General features: G+C 35.4%; 1 protein-coding gene across 1 annotated transcript; it reads right to left on the minus strand.

The window, feature by feature from the left end:
* Positions 1–123: 123 nt before the first annotated feature.
* On the minus strand, positions 124–14,094 carry LOC306880592 (leucine-rich repeat-containing protein 28-like). Its single transcript, XM_079434207.1, has 10 exons — positions 14,009–14,094; positions 11,654–11,859; positions 11,515–11,555; positions 11,215–11,252; positions 10,988–11,125; positions 9,790–9,996; positions 8,593–8,695; positions 7,458–7,633; positions 7,213–7,372; positions 124–2,536 (listed from the first exon to the last, which is right to left on the minus strand). Exons 2-10 carry the CDS (start codon positions 11,819–11,821, stop codon positions 2,467–2,469), a joined length of 1,101 nt encoding a protein of 366 aa, XP_079290333.1. The 5' UTR covers positions 11,822–11,859; positions 14,009–14,094; the 3' UTR covers positions 124–2,466.
* Positions 14,095–16,463: the final 2,369 nt, after the last annotated feature.

The following is a 16,463-nucleotide window of genomic DNA, read 5'->3' on the forward strand; positions in this document are numbered from 1 at the left end:
ATCTATCTATCTATCATCTGACCATTTCTATCTAAGTCGCTCAGTCTTAAGTCGCTGGGGTATATTTGTAGCAATAGCCAAAAATACATTGTATGGGTCAGAATTATAGATTTTTCTTTTATTCCAAAAATCATTAGGACATTAATTAACGATCATGTTCAAAACTTAATGTTTGATTAGTAGTATGCATTAAGAACTTCATTTGGACAACTTTAAAGACGATTTTCTCAATATTTTTTTCACACCCTCAGATTCCAGATTTTCAAATAGTTGTATCTCAGACAAATATTGTCATATCCTAACAAACCATACTTATGAAATACTATATGAAAGCTTATTTATTCAGCTTTCAGGTGATGTAGAAATCTAAATTTTTAAAAATTGGCCCTTATGACTGGTTTTGTGGTCCAGGGACACGTATATTGTCAGAGACAGTAAAATATTGCAATACACAATGTTTCATTCAGTGTGATTTATGAGATATCTAAACAGAAGAGGCCTGAATGTTACACTTTCAGTAAAGTCAGAGCTGAATAGTATGAAGTGAATATCTGATTCCAGTCTGCAATTTTCAAACAGTAAGATCTTATTAAATCTTTATTTACTAAACAGGACTGAATGCCAGTGTTTCTTCACTGGAAGAAGCAGTGGAAGGGTAAAATACAGTCAATAAACCATTAAAGATCGTATTTCAATTCTCAGATACACAGAGCGGATTGAACTCTGTTGCCTGAACATTTTCAGATGATATACATAAAAAAAAAATATCACAAGCAATATTGTTCCTAAGTGTCTGTAAGTAGTTAAAGTGTCTCTAAATTCTGTGTAAAGATAAATGCCATATAAAAGCCTTACTACTATATGACAGCTCTGACCAACCTCACCTAGTATCAAAGACGGCTTTGGTTTTCTTTAAAACATCAGTTGTCTTATTTTTTGCCAATGCTATGAAAATCAGCACACTCACTTAGAGATGTTATGATTCTGTGTATTTGATGCATCAAACGCAGCTTCACAATATAAACACAGTTACATTCACAATTCAATATGGCTCAATATGAATTAAATTGAACTTAAGCACACATCTGAAATAAGAAATAACACAAGAGTGTTTAAACATTGTTATTATTGCCAAACATTCCAACAAGGGCATATGACTTTCTTCTTTAAGACGAATGCAATCGGAGTATTAAAAAATGTGCTGGCTCTTCCAAGCTTTACAATGGCAGTGAAAGGTGGTTGAGAAGCAAAATAAAGTGCATCCATCCATCATAAAAAGTACTCCACATAAAGGCCTTCTGAAGCGAAGTGATGCGTTAAGAAAAATATCCATATTTAAAACTTTATAAACCGTAATCTCTAGCTTCCGCTAACTGTCGTACGCTAGAGATTACAGTTTATATAGATATTTTTCTTGCACAAACACATCGCTTTGCTTCAGAAGGCATTTACTAACCCCCTGGAGCTGTGTGGAGTATTTTTATGATGGATGGATGCACTTTATTTTGCTTCAAAATCTCAACACTCATTCAGTGCCATTAAAAATATTCCTGGATCTTCATAGCTTTATAATGTAACACTGATTGTATTTGTCTGACAGAAGAAAGTCATATACACCTAGTCTACACCTAGCTTGTGGGTGAGTAAATCATAAGGCAATTATCAGTTTTGGGTGAACTATTCCTTTAAGAAAGTCATCCTCTTGCTCACATCTAATTAAAGAGACAGAGAATATTCTAAATACTGAACAGAGACGGTTTACTGCAGCAAAACTGACAGATGCACACTGACTGACACATGTAGTGTAGTAGCTCCACAATTCACATGGCTTAGTCTTTTGAAAATATTATCTCACACAAGAAATAGAACAATCCCTTGAAGCTGCCTTCAATACAATAAATTGCATGTTTTTCATAAAAGTCAGTTGGCACTTTATAGCATAACATACAACAACACACATGATTTTCTTTGAAAAGAGCTAATGAGTGGTGGTCAATTCCAACAGCGTACAAACGCTTAAGCCTCAGACTGAAATGAAACACATTTATCTTTAAAAAGCCACTTTTAAAGTTAAGTATTGTGTCACGGTTAAAAACAGAAGTGAGATATGAATCTGAACATGACATGTCAGTAATATTTTGAGTAAAGGGATCTCGAAAAACAATTCTATTTTACTTTCAATTGGAAACAAAAGCATCCATTTCTCACCTAAAACTCGTCAGGTTTAAGTATATCAAGTTGGTAGTCTTTAAAACACAGAATAAATGTTACGTTTTTCAAGATGCTGCTACACACAGAAGAAGGAGGACATGCTGTAATGACTGCTATGAAGATCTTCAAGACAGTGGGCTGTCTCAGAAGCTCAGACAGGCATCAGTTCTTCATAAAGTCTCTGGTGATATTCTTCAAGTCCGTCGTGAAGATGAAAGCACCATGAGCAGATGTGAGGTTAGCGTATGTGAGACATCAGCCCTGCAGGTCAAACGCCCTCAGACAATGGCTAGAGCAGCAGTAGGCTACAAAACTCACAGTGGTTCTGTGTGAGAAATACAAAGAGCAAGAATAATATCTACATATAGTGGTGTGAAAAAGTGTTGGCCCCCTTCCTGATTTTTTTTATTTTTTTGCATGTTTGTCACACTTTAATGTTTCAGATCATCAAACAAATTTAAATATTAATAAAAGATAACACAAGTAAACACAACATGCAGTTTTTACGGAAACCGCTGCCGAGCAAAAAGAACATAAAGGCTAGTCTCAGTTTTGCCAGAAAACATCTTGATGAGCCCCAAGACTTTTGGGAAAATACTCTGTGGACTGACGAGACAAAAGTTTAATTTTTTTGGAAGGTGTGTGTCCCATTACATCTGGCGTAAAAGTAACACAGCATTTCAGAAAAAGAGCATCATACCAACAGTAAAATATGGTGGTGGTAGTGTGATGGTCTGGGGCTGTTTTGCTGCTTCAGGACCTGGAAGACTTTCTGTGATAAATGGAACCATGAATTCAGCTGTCTACCAAAAAATCCTGAAGGACAATGTCCGGCCATCTGTACGTGACCTCAAGCTGAAGCGAACTTGGGTTCTGCAGCAGGACAATGATCCAAAACACACCAGAAAATCCACCTCTGAATGGCTGAAGAAAAACAAAATGAAGACTTTGGAGTGGCCTAGTCAAAGTCCTGACCTGAATCCTATTGAGATGCTGTGGCATGACCTTAAAAAGGCAGTTCATGCTCAAAACCCTCCAATGTGGCTGAATTACAACAATTCTGCCAAGATGAGTGGGCCAAAATTCCTCCACAGCGCTGTAACAGACTCATTGCAAGTTATCGCAAACGCTTGATTGCAGTTGTTGCTGCTAAGGGTGGCCCAACCAGTTATTAGGTTTAGGGGGCAAGCACTTTTTCACACAGGACCATGTGGGTTTGGATTTTGTTTTCCCTTCATAAAAAAACCCTTCATTTAAAAACTACTTGTTGTGTCTACTTGTGTTATCTTTGATTAATATTTAAATTTGTTTGATGATCTGAAACATTAAAGTGTGACAAACATGCAAAAAAATAAAAAATCAGGAAGGGGGCCAACACTTTTTCACACCACTGTAACTATTTCAAGTATATTTCCAAACATTTTTATGCAGTTTTTGAGTTTGACCTTCATAAAATCTGAAGGAAAACTCTTGAAATGAACTTTCAAAATATCTTTGCAGAAAATTTAATGCAATTAATCAAGCTGTATTATCTGAAGTGTAACATAAGTATGTGTGGTAACCAAAATGCAAAAACCAAGAATTTTTTTTTTTTTTTTTTAGAAAAACACTTTTAAAAAAGCAAAACTTTGGATGCAACCCCTGCTGATGATATTCTGGGCCCGTATTCATGAAAAATCTTAGTGCTGAGAGTTGCTCCTAGTAACATAATTCTAAGAAAAATCTGAAATGTGGGTGTTTCCTCTTAAAATTAAAGAAAAGATCCTAGTAAAGAAAAAAAGTAATTCAGAAAGCATCTTAACCCTTAAAAGAGGTCTTAAGGTCCAAAAATGTTAGGAGTACGGACAAGAACTTTTAAGGGGCTTAAGAGTTTCTTTAGAAGCTGAGAAAATGGACGAAACATGAAGAGGGAGAAGAAATGTGTTGCACACAATGCATGACAGTGAGTTAATAAGACGCTACACATTAGATCATGCAGGGATCATGTTTGTGACCGATCTTATTAAAGACATGCTAACATCTCCAACACTACGCAGAAATACCATAGCGCCAGAAATGGACATAATCACTACATTAACATATTTGGCAACTGGAAAAATGCACCTATGCAGCAGTGATGATTTGGGTCTGTTACAGCACTTATGTCGCTGTTCATTTCCTATAAAATATGTTAAGTATGACAGCATGGTAAATAAAAAAATAAAGAATATATTTACATACAGTATATAATGTGTGTGTGTGTGTGTGTGTGTGTGTGTGTGTGTGTGTGTGTGTGTGTGTGTGAGAGAGAGAGAGAGAGAGAGAGAGAGAGAGCACGGTAAAACAGGAAAAATTAGAAGTGAAGGCTTATAATAAACCCTACTATTAAAAGTGCTCTTTTATTTCCTTCTTGGACAACAAACCAATCACAGTCTTCAAAAGACTGTGTCATAGCTAGCAACGGGGTCAGCCCCGCCTCCTCACTAAGATAAACGTTTTTGTCTTTTCCTCGCTCAGAGTTGCTGTCAGATTGGTCCTGAATCACTTTTAAGCTAAGACTCCTAGTTATAAATGTTTAAGCTAAATTAGGAGCTCTCTAAAGGGATTCTTAGAATCTTTAGGAATACGGGCTCTGGTCTCTAGATATGGCTCAGATCCTTTCTTCATTGCAAGTTTATGAGATTTTTGATAGTGGTCAGCGATACAGGTTTTGTCAATATTTGCTGGTGGCTGATATAAGGTTGAATATATATTAACATCTTATACATGTCTAACATGAACTAACAATGAACAATTGTATTTTTATAAGATTTATACTTTAGATAGAAACATCTTGATTCGGTAATCAATCACATTATAAAGAAATTCTTTATATTTGTAAATTACAACAAATGCTAATTGCTGAAAATTAAAAAAAATTACAAATAGCAGCCAATATATTGGCCATGGCGATATATATGTGACCCCGGACCACAAAACGAGTCTTATGTGTCAATTTTTATACATCATCTGAAAGCTGAATAAATAATCTTTTCATTGATGTATGGTTTGTTAGGATCAGACAATATTTTGCCGAGATACAACTATTTGAAAATCTGGAATCTGAGGGTAAAAAAAATCTAAATATTGAGAAAATCGCCTTTAAAGTTGTCCAAATGAAGTTCATAGCAATGCATATTACTAATCAAAAATGAAGTTTTGATATATTTACAGTAAGAAATTTACAAAATATCTTCATGGAACATGATCTTTATTTAATATCCTAATGATTTTTGGCATAAAAGAAAAATCGATAATTTTGACCCATACAATGTATTTTTGGCTATTGCTACAAATATACCCCAGTGACTTAAGACTGGTTTTGTGCTCCAGGGTCATATATTGATTTACCATTCATTTTTGCACCTGTTTATGCCAGGCAAAAATTATAAGCCAAATATCTTTGAAAAAGTACAAGCACGCCTCTCGTCAACAAGCCACACTACATTTAGGTTTAGGGATTTTTTTTTAAAATGTAAGACTAAGTAAGAACAATAGTGATATAACTCACCAAAAAAACAAATAATGGAGTATCAAAATGGCAAGTGGTCAAAGCAACCTAATGTACATTTTTGGTATGGTTAGCTTAAGTTAAACTATCTCACAGGGAACAAGCTTTCAAACCTGAAATTATAATATATATGCATGCTAATGTGTGCGTATATAAGGGAGGTCATGTTCCTTCCACAACATACATGCTTTCACAAGGCTGGTCGAAGAATTGCTATTGAAACAGCGAGGGTTTCCTGGTATGAGTTCATAAAACACACACACACATACGACCTGAGACTGAAAACGGAGAGTATTACAGGAGTGAAAGAAGCAAAAGGAACAGAATTCCCTTAAACAAATAGGCTTTCTCTCGCTCACTCATACACGTGAACCGAGCACCGCTCGTCTCCAAACATCAGCCGAACACTCAAGGTAGGAGGTAATTGGCGAGTGGATTAGATCTCTTAATGCACGTGAAGTAGCTGAGAGCAGCAGTCGAGCAGGATGATTGGGTTACGCTGCTGGATGTTGATACCAAAACCACAGCGTTGCATTACAGATGGAACATGACGGGCAGCGGAGCAAGCGCTGCTCATTTCAACCAATCAAACGCACAGGAAGATGAGGAGATAGAGGAAGTGACAGGGGTCAGAGAAAACAGCATGAGAGAGAGAGAGAGATAGAGAGAGAGAATGAGAAGAGACAGAAAGCAGGAGACAATTTTTCTGAATGTAAGAAAACTTGAATGTGGGGACATGCTCTACCATTCAAGTAATATATTTTTTAAAAGAAGTCTCTTATTGCTCAACAAGGCTGGATGTACATTATATTTGATCAACAATATTTTGAAATGTTATTACAATTTAAAATAAAACGGTTAAAATAACTGTTTTCTATTTTAATATATTTTAACATGTATTTTATTTCTGTGATGCAAAGCTGAATTTTCAGCATCGTTACTCCAGTTTTCAGTGTCACATGATCCTTCAAAATTGGGTGATTATTAATGTTGAAAACCACTGTGCTGCTTAATATTTTTGTAGAAACGGTGACATTTATTTTTGGCATTCTTTGAATAGAAATTTCAAAAGAAGCACATCATAAATCAAAAATAACATCATAAATGTATTTACTGTCACTTTTGATCAATTTAACGCATCGTTGCTGAATAAAAGTATTCGTTTCTTTACAAAATCTTACTGACTTCAAACTTTTGAATGGTAGTGTATGATAGAAAATATGACATTCCCTTGATCTTTGCTTAAAACAGATGCTATAATTAAATTCAAGTCTAAGGTGATGCTTAAAGCATCAGAAAGAGGATGGAAAATGGTAAATAAACTGAATTTCAACTATTTTGTGTGTAAGAAACTACTATTATAAGTGGATAAAAATAAAAATTAAACAAATAAAATAAAATGAAGTGTTGAATATAAACATTTTAAATGCAGAGTGACAAACAGGAAACAAAAGGGAATTTTGCATCAGTACCTCTTGTGCACTCCTGCGAGTGCGGTCTCTCTGAGAGGAAACAGTTTAGGGTAGACGATGGTGAACATGGGCTGACTGCAGCGGTGACAGTGACCCAGAGGCCACCGGACCACATCCAGCAGATTCTTAGGCAACAGGAACGGCATCGGGAGCCTCACATCTGCATACAAGACAGGAGAACATGAGAACATTTAGGCTGGTGAATGTGAAGGATGCTTTGTTGTGGGTTTGTTTGCAACTCTTACCTTTACTGGTCCAGTTGTGGGCCGCATGTAGGACTCTGCACGCCAGCTCCTCCAGAGGCAACACGCGGTCAGTCTCGGAGCCGATGGCCTTCACATCAGAGGGCAGAGGGACAGTCACATCTCCCAGCGTCAGACAGAGCTGTTTCATGTCAGACATCTGCACAGCTAGACCACATCTGTGCATGCAAACAGATAAATTACATCAAGTGAACACAGGCATGTTAAAAAAGCAAGGAAACTACCATTAAAAGCTGTATATATTGCCAAATCAGCAACTGTGATACTTTTGTAATTGACTTATAATGTCGGAAAGTCTTGCATTTTTCCACCCAGAATCTGTGGGATCTGAGAATCTCTCTTGGGAAAATATGCAGCGAAAGCAGTAAATAAGTCAAGTTTACAGTTTACAGAACTAGTTGGGAGATTTACTATAGCAAATCTTTAAAAGACAGTCAAAAGTTTTGTGGTCTGTCTTGGGAGAGTGAGCTCTGCTTACAGGGTTACATGTGTGAAAAAAAAATCAATGTTGTTTACTTTGAGATGGATGGAAAGTCTGACCGAAGAGTCTACACACATTTTCCACTAGTTTCTATGGCACTGTTTGTCCGGTCACTCACATGAATCTCAATAAGCTCCACTTTGTTGCATGCTGATTCATTATTGTGTATATATTCAATTTATTTCAGATTTATTCTGGCCATAATGTCACATAAATTCAAATAAAATTAAATCGAATTCTCTTCCACTTAATAATTTACTTCTTTAATTATGTCTGGCCTATGAATGAGCTGGGAAAAATAATGTTAATTTCTGTCAATTTAAATAAACTTGTTGTTATCATATTTTATATTATCATATTGTCATCATATGTTCTGTAATTGTTCATAAATGATTAAAACAATGTTAATACGATCACTTCTTTATGTTGCTTGCACATTAATTTGGAGATTCAGGTGAATATATACTTATGATTACACAATTAAAATGCTAAATGTGATTAATCATGATTATTAATCACAGAAATATGTGCAATTTATTAATTTGTTTTTTTAATGGATCACCAGCTCTACTTTATAGTAATTTTTTTAAACGTCAATTTTGGAATTTCACTACAACAACAAACTCACTCACTCACCCACTGCAGCCGATCACTTTGTTATAAAGATACGACGGAAGTCCCTTCAGATGAGTGTTGTTGTCCACAAAGACAAACTGCAGCTCCATGGAGCGTCCCAGATCTGCCAGAAATATAAAACATCAGTATATCAGCAACAACGTCAAATAATTCACCTGGTATTTGTGCAATATATTCCAAGACGTCTAAAACGAGGAACAGAAAACTGGAGCTTTTTGGTCTGTTCCTCACAAAAAGCCATCATATGGTTTCACAGAACTTCTATGGATCCCTTCAAAAGTTTGGGATCAGTACAACAGTAGCATTTTTTAAAAATGGTTTTAAAAACAAGTTTCCTATGCTCAGGCTGCATTTAGTTTATGAAAAATACAGTAGATATTTTTAAAATAATTTAACTTTTTTTAATATTTGAATATATTTTAAAGGAACACTCCACTTTTTTTTGGAAATAGGCACATTTTACAACTCCCCTAGAGTTAAACAGTTGAGTTTTACCATTTTTGAATCCATTCGGCCGATCTCCGGGTCTGGCGGTAGCACTTTTAGCTTAGCTTAGCATAGATCATTGAATCTGATTAGACCAGGGATGTCCAAACTCGGTCCTGGAGGGCCAGTGTCCTGCAGAGTTTAGCTCCAACCCTAATTAAAACCCACCTGAAGCAGCTAATCAAGCTCTTACTAGGCATACTAGAAGCTTCCATGCAGGTGTGTTGAGGCAAGTTGGAGCTAAACTCTGCAGGACATAGCATTAGGTCATGAAAAATGACCAAAGAGTTTAGATAATTTTCCTATTTAACGATTGACTCTTCTGTAGTTACATCGTGCACTAAGACCAACGGAATTTATTCCCATGATGCAAAGGTGAATTTTCAGCATCATTACTCCAGTCTTCAGTGTCACATGATCCTTCAGAAATCACTTTAATATGCTGATTTGCTGCTCAAGAAACATTTCATATTTCATTACCAATTTTGAATATTTTTTCACAATTCTTTGATGAATAGAAAGTTAAAAAAGAACAGCATTTATTTGAAATATTATTTTATGCATTTAATAAATGTCTTTCAACTTCATGAATTCTTGTTGAACAAAAAAAACAAACAAACATACATATAAAAACTGACCTGCAAAATCTTGACCTTTTGTATAAATATAAAGATTACGTTCTTTCTTGACAGCACTGTCATATCTTCTCACCCAGTGGCAGTGATATCAGGCAGTTGGCGGCCATGGAGAGCTCATTGAGGTCGGGCAGCAGACAGAGCTGGCGAGGAAGGCAGTGCAGCAGGTTGCGGTCTGCCGTCAGGCACTGCAGGGACAGACACTGGTGCAGACGCTCCGGAAGAGTCCTCAGGAGGTTCATGGACACGTCCAGAGTCTCCAGCTCTCGGAGATCTCCCAGCTCTACCAATACAAGCACATATACATTTCTGTTAAAGTTTCAGTCAGGTAAAAGCAGGATAATATAACCCCTTGGGAGTCACTTTATGCCCTCTGCTGGCAAAAACAGGAGCTGGTGATTTATGTGACACTGAAAAGGAACCAAAACTGTGTTAATGCAAAAAAAATAAGAAATCACACCTTCTCACGTGTGCAATGCATGTCACTGGTTAAATATGTTTCAAACTGCTGGAACAATTAAATGTAAAACACTTAGTTTGGAATAACTCACATATGATAAATTAAAGCCATGAACAGTCTTGGCTTTAGATGAAACACTGCCCAATTAAAATGGAAAAGAGCAATAAAAAGACTGATATAGAACAAAAGAAGCAAAGAGAGTGTCAAAGAGCTTAAACATTTCCCCACAGTCTCTTAATGAAGTTTTACTCTTAAATCAAAGTTTCTTCACTGAATGAAGTTTAATAACTGAAGATTTAAAAGCTTCTGCTCATGCAGTTTCCTCATACTCGGCTTTTGAGTGAGATATTATTTGATGCAGTTAAAGCTGTTTAATTACACAGAGGGAAAAAAATGTTACAGATAATGTCTATGAATTAAATGGGCTGTTTAACTAGAAACATTATTAATTACACTGTTGCAGGAAAGCAGCACCACTCTCATTTTTCACAATCATCTGCAAATAAAATTCAGCTCGAACCACACAGTTCCTTCAGCGTTTGGAATATATCCGGTTTATAAATGCATGATACAGCTAAATTATTTTCTGTTTTAATTGCCGCATGTAGCGTGTAATTATTTGTATTCAATCTGAAATATTATTTTTAATAAGCATGGTAAAGCAATAAAAGCAAATATACAGCAAATCTTTTTTTGCTTGTTTATTATTAGGCTTTGCTGTGCATATCAGAATGGATAATCACTATAATCAGTAGCAACAGCTCAAACATTCTCAGTTTTTTTGGATTAATGCAGATAAATGTTTGCGAATCACCTTGCGGGAGGAATTTCAGTTGATTGTTGGCCAATCGCAGATGTCGTAATGAGCGCAGCTGACCGATCTCTGGACAGATGACCTGAAGAGCGTTGCCACTCAGGTCCAGTGACTGCAGCTTCACTAGATTGCCAATTGCTGGAAAACAACATTATGTCTCATGTAATGCATAATGTGCCTGACACTGAAATATCGCTATATACTGTATAATCATGAGATAACATTACCTTGAGGAATTATCACAATATTGTTTGAGTGCAGGTACCTAAATGAAATGAAAAATAGATTGCAGGACTGTTTCATAATCTTGTTTTTCATCAGGTGTAGTACAAATGTAGCCCAAATAATTATATTTTACCAAACTCAGAATATTTACCAATTTACATCATATAGATATTGTTTATGGATGGGTAAGAAACCGTCCCAAAGATTGAGGGACCTCTATTGGACAACAGTAATATTACAGTTGTGCAACACACTGACAACTAACACAGCGTTGTTAAAACACCAAAAAGATTAATACTCACAATTCTATCAGGTTGGGAAGTTTCTGAGCCAGGTTCTCTGGCTGACAGGAGGAAAACAGTATTAGGATGCAAAATATATTTATAATATTTCATTTCAAAGCTAAAATGAAGACTAACAGAACTGGGACAGAGATCTTACAAGTGTTGTGAGGGAGTTTCTCTTCATGAAGAGACGCTCCAGGAACTGCATCCCTTCATCTTTGAGGAGCTCCACAGGGAAATTATTGAGGTTTCTGTAGTTCAGGAAAAGATTCTTGTGTCGCTCTTGCTTGGCCATAAAAATTGCTTCATGGAGTTCAGAAGCCATGGCTGCAACAACCGTCTTTCAGCTTCTACTTTTCCATTCTGAAAGTAACATTTCTTAAAAATTCCTAAAGATGTCTTAATTTAAATTATATATATATATATATATATATATATAAAGAATTAAGACAAAATATACAGTCATTAAAATAATAAAGGACAATATTAGAAAAATAATATAATATAAACAATAAAATAATGATAAGAAATAGCGGTAATAATACTTAACCCATTGTTCCTTATTGATTTTATTGAATCAAAGGATAGATGTATTGTACAGAATGACAGTAACATGCTTAACGTGGCTTAACATATTTAAACATCGATCAGGGAAGCCCAAATTTCTGTCAAACCTTACTTGTAATAAACACTAACTACTGTCAAAAGAACGAGCTGTTATTCCACAGATAAAGTGAATCATTTCATGTTAAGCGCTTTCTCCCCCATAGAAGTCCATTATAAGGAAACAGCTTAACGTGGCTTAACGTACCTTAACAACGACCGGGGAAAACCAAACTTCTGTCAAATTTTACTTATGATAAATACTTTCTACTGTCAAAAGAACAAGCTCTTATTCATCATATAAAGTGAATAATATCACGTTAAGCGCTTCCTCCTCCATAGAAGTCTATTATAAGGAAACAGTTTAAAGTGAACGCATCGACAAACTGAGAACATTTTGTAATAAGCATGAAAGTAAAGACAGGTATATTTTCTCCAGTCTCGGCTCATTATCTCTAAAGATCACGCCCTCCCGCAGAACACAAGTCATAGGCTATGTTAGGGTCAACGCCCCCAAACAATGGTAAACAAAGCGTTCATTGTCATGTTTATTGATTTGTCTGCGTGTTTGGATCATCCTATACAGAGTAAAAAAACTTTCACTTTGAAATAAAGGTCGTGATCCTGAAAATGAACATTGTGAAGCATCCAGCGGAGCACATCGTTTCTGACGAGTGAGTATTTTGTTTCATTTTTTCCTTGGGAAAATGTAGCATGGCTCACTATAGTAAATGTGCAGTGACCCTGGTTTTGGGGCAGACTGAGCACAGTTTTATTAATACTATTGTTATATGGTGGTTGGTGATTATTATTTTAAGTAGCCATATGTTAGTATTTGTATTATTTGCCTATGTGTGCTACTGGTATTGTACTCTGCACAATATATGCTAACAATAATTAACTTTTTCTTATAGGAATGTGGCTGCTTTACTAGTTCTGTGTGTTTTAAAGCAATGCATGGTGAAAGACAGGACACATGATGTTCATCAGCTTCAGAGGAACTCTTTCCAAAAATGACACAAGGATGTGCAACAATGTGCTCAACAATAAGCCTCTGACACTCATTATTTATATTTTGATGTGTACTATTTACTTAAATAAATTACAAATAACATGTTTTTTAAATCTCCTAACATTCTTCCTCATTTCCACCTTGAGAGCCCCATTAGGGGGTTGGATCTTTATATAGATATCTTTATATATATATATATATATATATATATATATATATATATATATATATATATATATATATATATGCGCCCAGGTGTGAAGCACATGGCCATTGACACTCCCTCACATATGGACAACAAAAAGTGTCTTACAAAAGTTAAATCACTATATTGTTTTATGTGAATAAGCAGAATGGTTTTCACATCTTTTAACAGCAAACTTTCTAGTCTATAACATCCAATACTTAAAAGTTTTGTGAGTATATGTTTTGTATGAATTTTCTGGCCTTACTTCAGTGACTTAATATAGATATATTTTTATTAATCATGCATAAACATAATTTTCTCAAAAATGCAAGCATGTACATACATGTTGATTGCATATTATTCTGGCACAGTTTGTGCTCAACACAGTGAAATGAGATTTTAGCCATTAATATGTTTATAAACAACTGAAAAAAACACTAATGTAAGGGTAAGTGAAAACTAATGTCAGATACAAAAAATAACGATACATTAACAACAGTATGTACCAAGATGAGCTCAGATAATGATGCTGTACTGTACTGTCATTCAATCTCATAACACATGATGAGTGTAAACATAAATTAAGTCTACAAAAATCTAAGTTAATCATCGACTAGTTAGCCATCTCAAATTCTTGCTTTTTGAACCATTAAACTGACCTATGCAATACAAAACACGACAATGAATATCAATAATGAATCGCAACTTACATTGCATCCCTGTGGTGAATGAATTATGAAGTTGCTTGTGTACAGCACTAGCCTTCCGTCTGCGAGCAAACGCGTCACTGGATACTGGCAGAGAGCATCATGGGAAATGTAGTTTTTCCACAGCTAGTATAATATAATATATAACATAACATACCGTTTTACTTATATTGTTAAAGAATCAATTTAAATAGTTTGGCTTCATTAATATTCATCAAGTTCATATAAGAAAAAACAGAAATCCTAAAGCTAATTGTTGTTATAATAATTCAAATATTACATTTCAATGTACAATTTATGAACAAATGCTTTTGAACACATTTGATGCTTTCAGGAGACCATGACACAAAAAGAAGTTGCTCACGAACTACTGCTACCATATTCATTAATAAAGTAAAAAATAATTAATAATTTAATTATCCTCATGCATGACATCGCTGGCAATACATGAAAGTCCTTTCTGAGGGATTTGAACACTGTCTGATGCCTTGAACCATGTCTGTTTTATTAATTCATAAATTCACTGAAATGCAAAAAGAGACCGGTAGCAGGTGAAAATACGCTTAATATGTTAATTTAATTCAAATCTATAACACTAATATTATTTATTAATAGGCTATGCCAGGTGTCGAATACATTAAGTATAATTCCAAAAATAGTTTACAGATCTGCTTTATGATTATTCATCCTACTTAATATACAAAAACAAATCACAAAGCAATTTATCTGTATTATCAGTAACATTTGTTTTGTAAACCTCACAATATCTGAGCAATGTGCCATCATAAATCCAATATTCCATACTCCTGGAGCACATTTTTTTTTCAAATTTACAAAAAAGAAAAAACACCACAAATAAAGTTAATAAGTGCCTTTTTTAATCAGAACAGGCAGGTTTGAACAGACTTGGACCACAAAACTTTCTCCATTCTCCCCTCCCAATCTGGATCCGTAACCCTCTTTATACACCATCAACACATACATATCCAACACGTCTCAACTGAACAACCAAACCTTATGCTCCACCAGAGTGAAATGAAAAGACATGGAACACAACACAAACCCTTCTTCACGTTCTAGATGGCGCCATCAGATCAGGAACACCTCTAATGCTCTCCTCTCAACCCTCACACACTCATATAGAGCACACTTTAACAGTCTGGACTTCAGAACGAGCATCTGGTGAGATGATGGAGAGCAGCAGTTTCCAGCAGCAGGGTACAGTGAGCGCCCATCCCTATGACGGCCACTTCAGCCCTGAGAATATCTAGCCCATAGTTAACAGGTCTGGAATCGAGACATCAGCCATTGGTCGGGTGTTACGGCTCAGAGAGGAGCATTAGGACGGTGTCTGAGTAACAAAAACCATGAGAAAAAGCAGGGAAAATGACCAACATTGGAAGGACGTAACATTGGTAGCACTACACGATCATCGGTTTTGTTGTTTTTCTCCAAAAGCTCTTCGCAATTATAAACATTTCCCTTATATAAAGATATTCGAGTGAAAAATTCAGGATATTTACAAGAATATCTTGTTCTGGATTTACATATTTCACAGAATATTATTTCAATTTAATCAGCTCGATATCTGCATGAACAATAACTGCTGCGAAATACGGCATGAAGACAATTCCAGCATTTTTCCAACCATTTACATTTAGAGCACATCTGATTTATTTCAATTACACTCAAATGGTTTGTTTGCTATTTTGCGTGCTGATATTTAGTTTTGATTTTTTTTTCTAATTAAAAAAATATTCACATAACCCAAGACGACTCTTCGTTATGCACATTTGATGCACCTGACAGCAGCAAAAACTGTAAATCTGTTTATACCCAAAGGTTTTGTTTCAATGAACATTTGGTTTCTGATGCAAATGTAAAATTCCAATGAATGCGTAACAAAAAAAGTCAAACAGAGCAATGCCAACAGTGGGATTCAGAGACATGAAAGGGAGAGGAGATCAGAACCAGTATATCCTGAAAAATAAATCCATTCGAATCATTCCATCTTGTGACCTTTGCCCCCAAGTTAAAAGATGGATAAATTAAACATCATTAAACAACATTCCAGCACATTTGGAGTCAATTGTCAGACCTGTTCTTGTTTTAATCTCACAAATAAATAATAAACAAATTTAAGCAAGATCCGATAGGAAAGAAAGCAGCTAGTCGTACAAAATGTCCGTAACTCGGTAATTTCTGCACTCCGAGATTGTGGTTTGTAGCGTTTATGAGGTTTTACCCAGATACAGAGAGCAGTAATATTGTCCTTTTCATGAAAAAGGTCAGATGTACTTTATATATAGGTACATAAAAAAAGAGTGAGGTAGATAAATGTCTGAAGAAAAAAAAAAGTCCCCATGTCATGAAAAAAAAAGCATATATATATATATAAAAAAAAAAATTAATCAGGGGTGGGGGGGGGGGGGGGGGGGTGTTACAGTGATTATAAACG

This window comes from Barbus barbus (assembly GCF_936440315.1).
Source record: "Barbus barbus genome assembly, chromosome: 2".
Classification (NCBI taxonomy): Eukaryota; Metazoa; Chordata; class Actinopteri; order Cypriniformes; family Cyprinidae; genus Barbus; species Barbus barbus.

Bases quoted from the DNA above. Each gene is read 5' to 3' on its own strand.
- LOC306880592 (XM_079434207.1), bottom strand. From the start codon at position 11,821: ATGGCTTCTGAACTCCATGAAGCAATTTTTATGGCCAAGCAAGAGCGA. The intron at 11,126-11,214 runs GTAATGTTATCT...GTTGTTTTCCAG, and splicing joins TATTGTGATAATTCCTCAAG to CAATTGGCAATCTAGTGAAG. The intron at 8,696-9,789 runs GTGAGAAGATAT...TATTTCTGGCAG, and splicing joins CCTGATATCACTGCCACTGG to ATCTGGGACGCTCCATGGAG.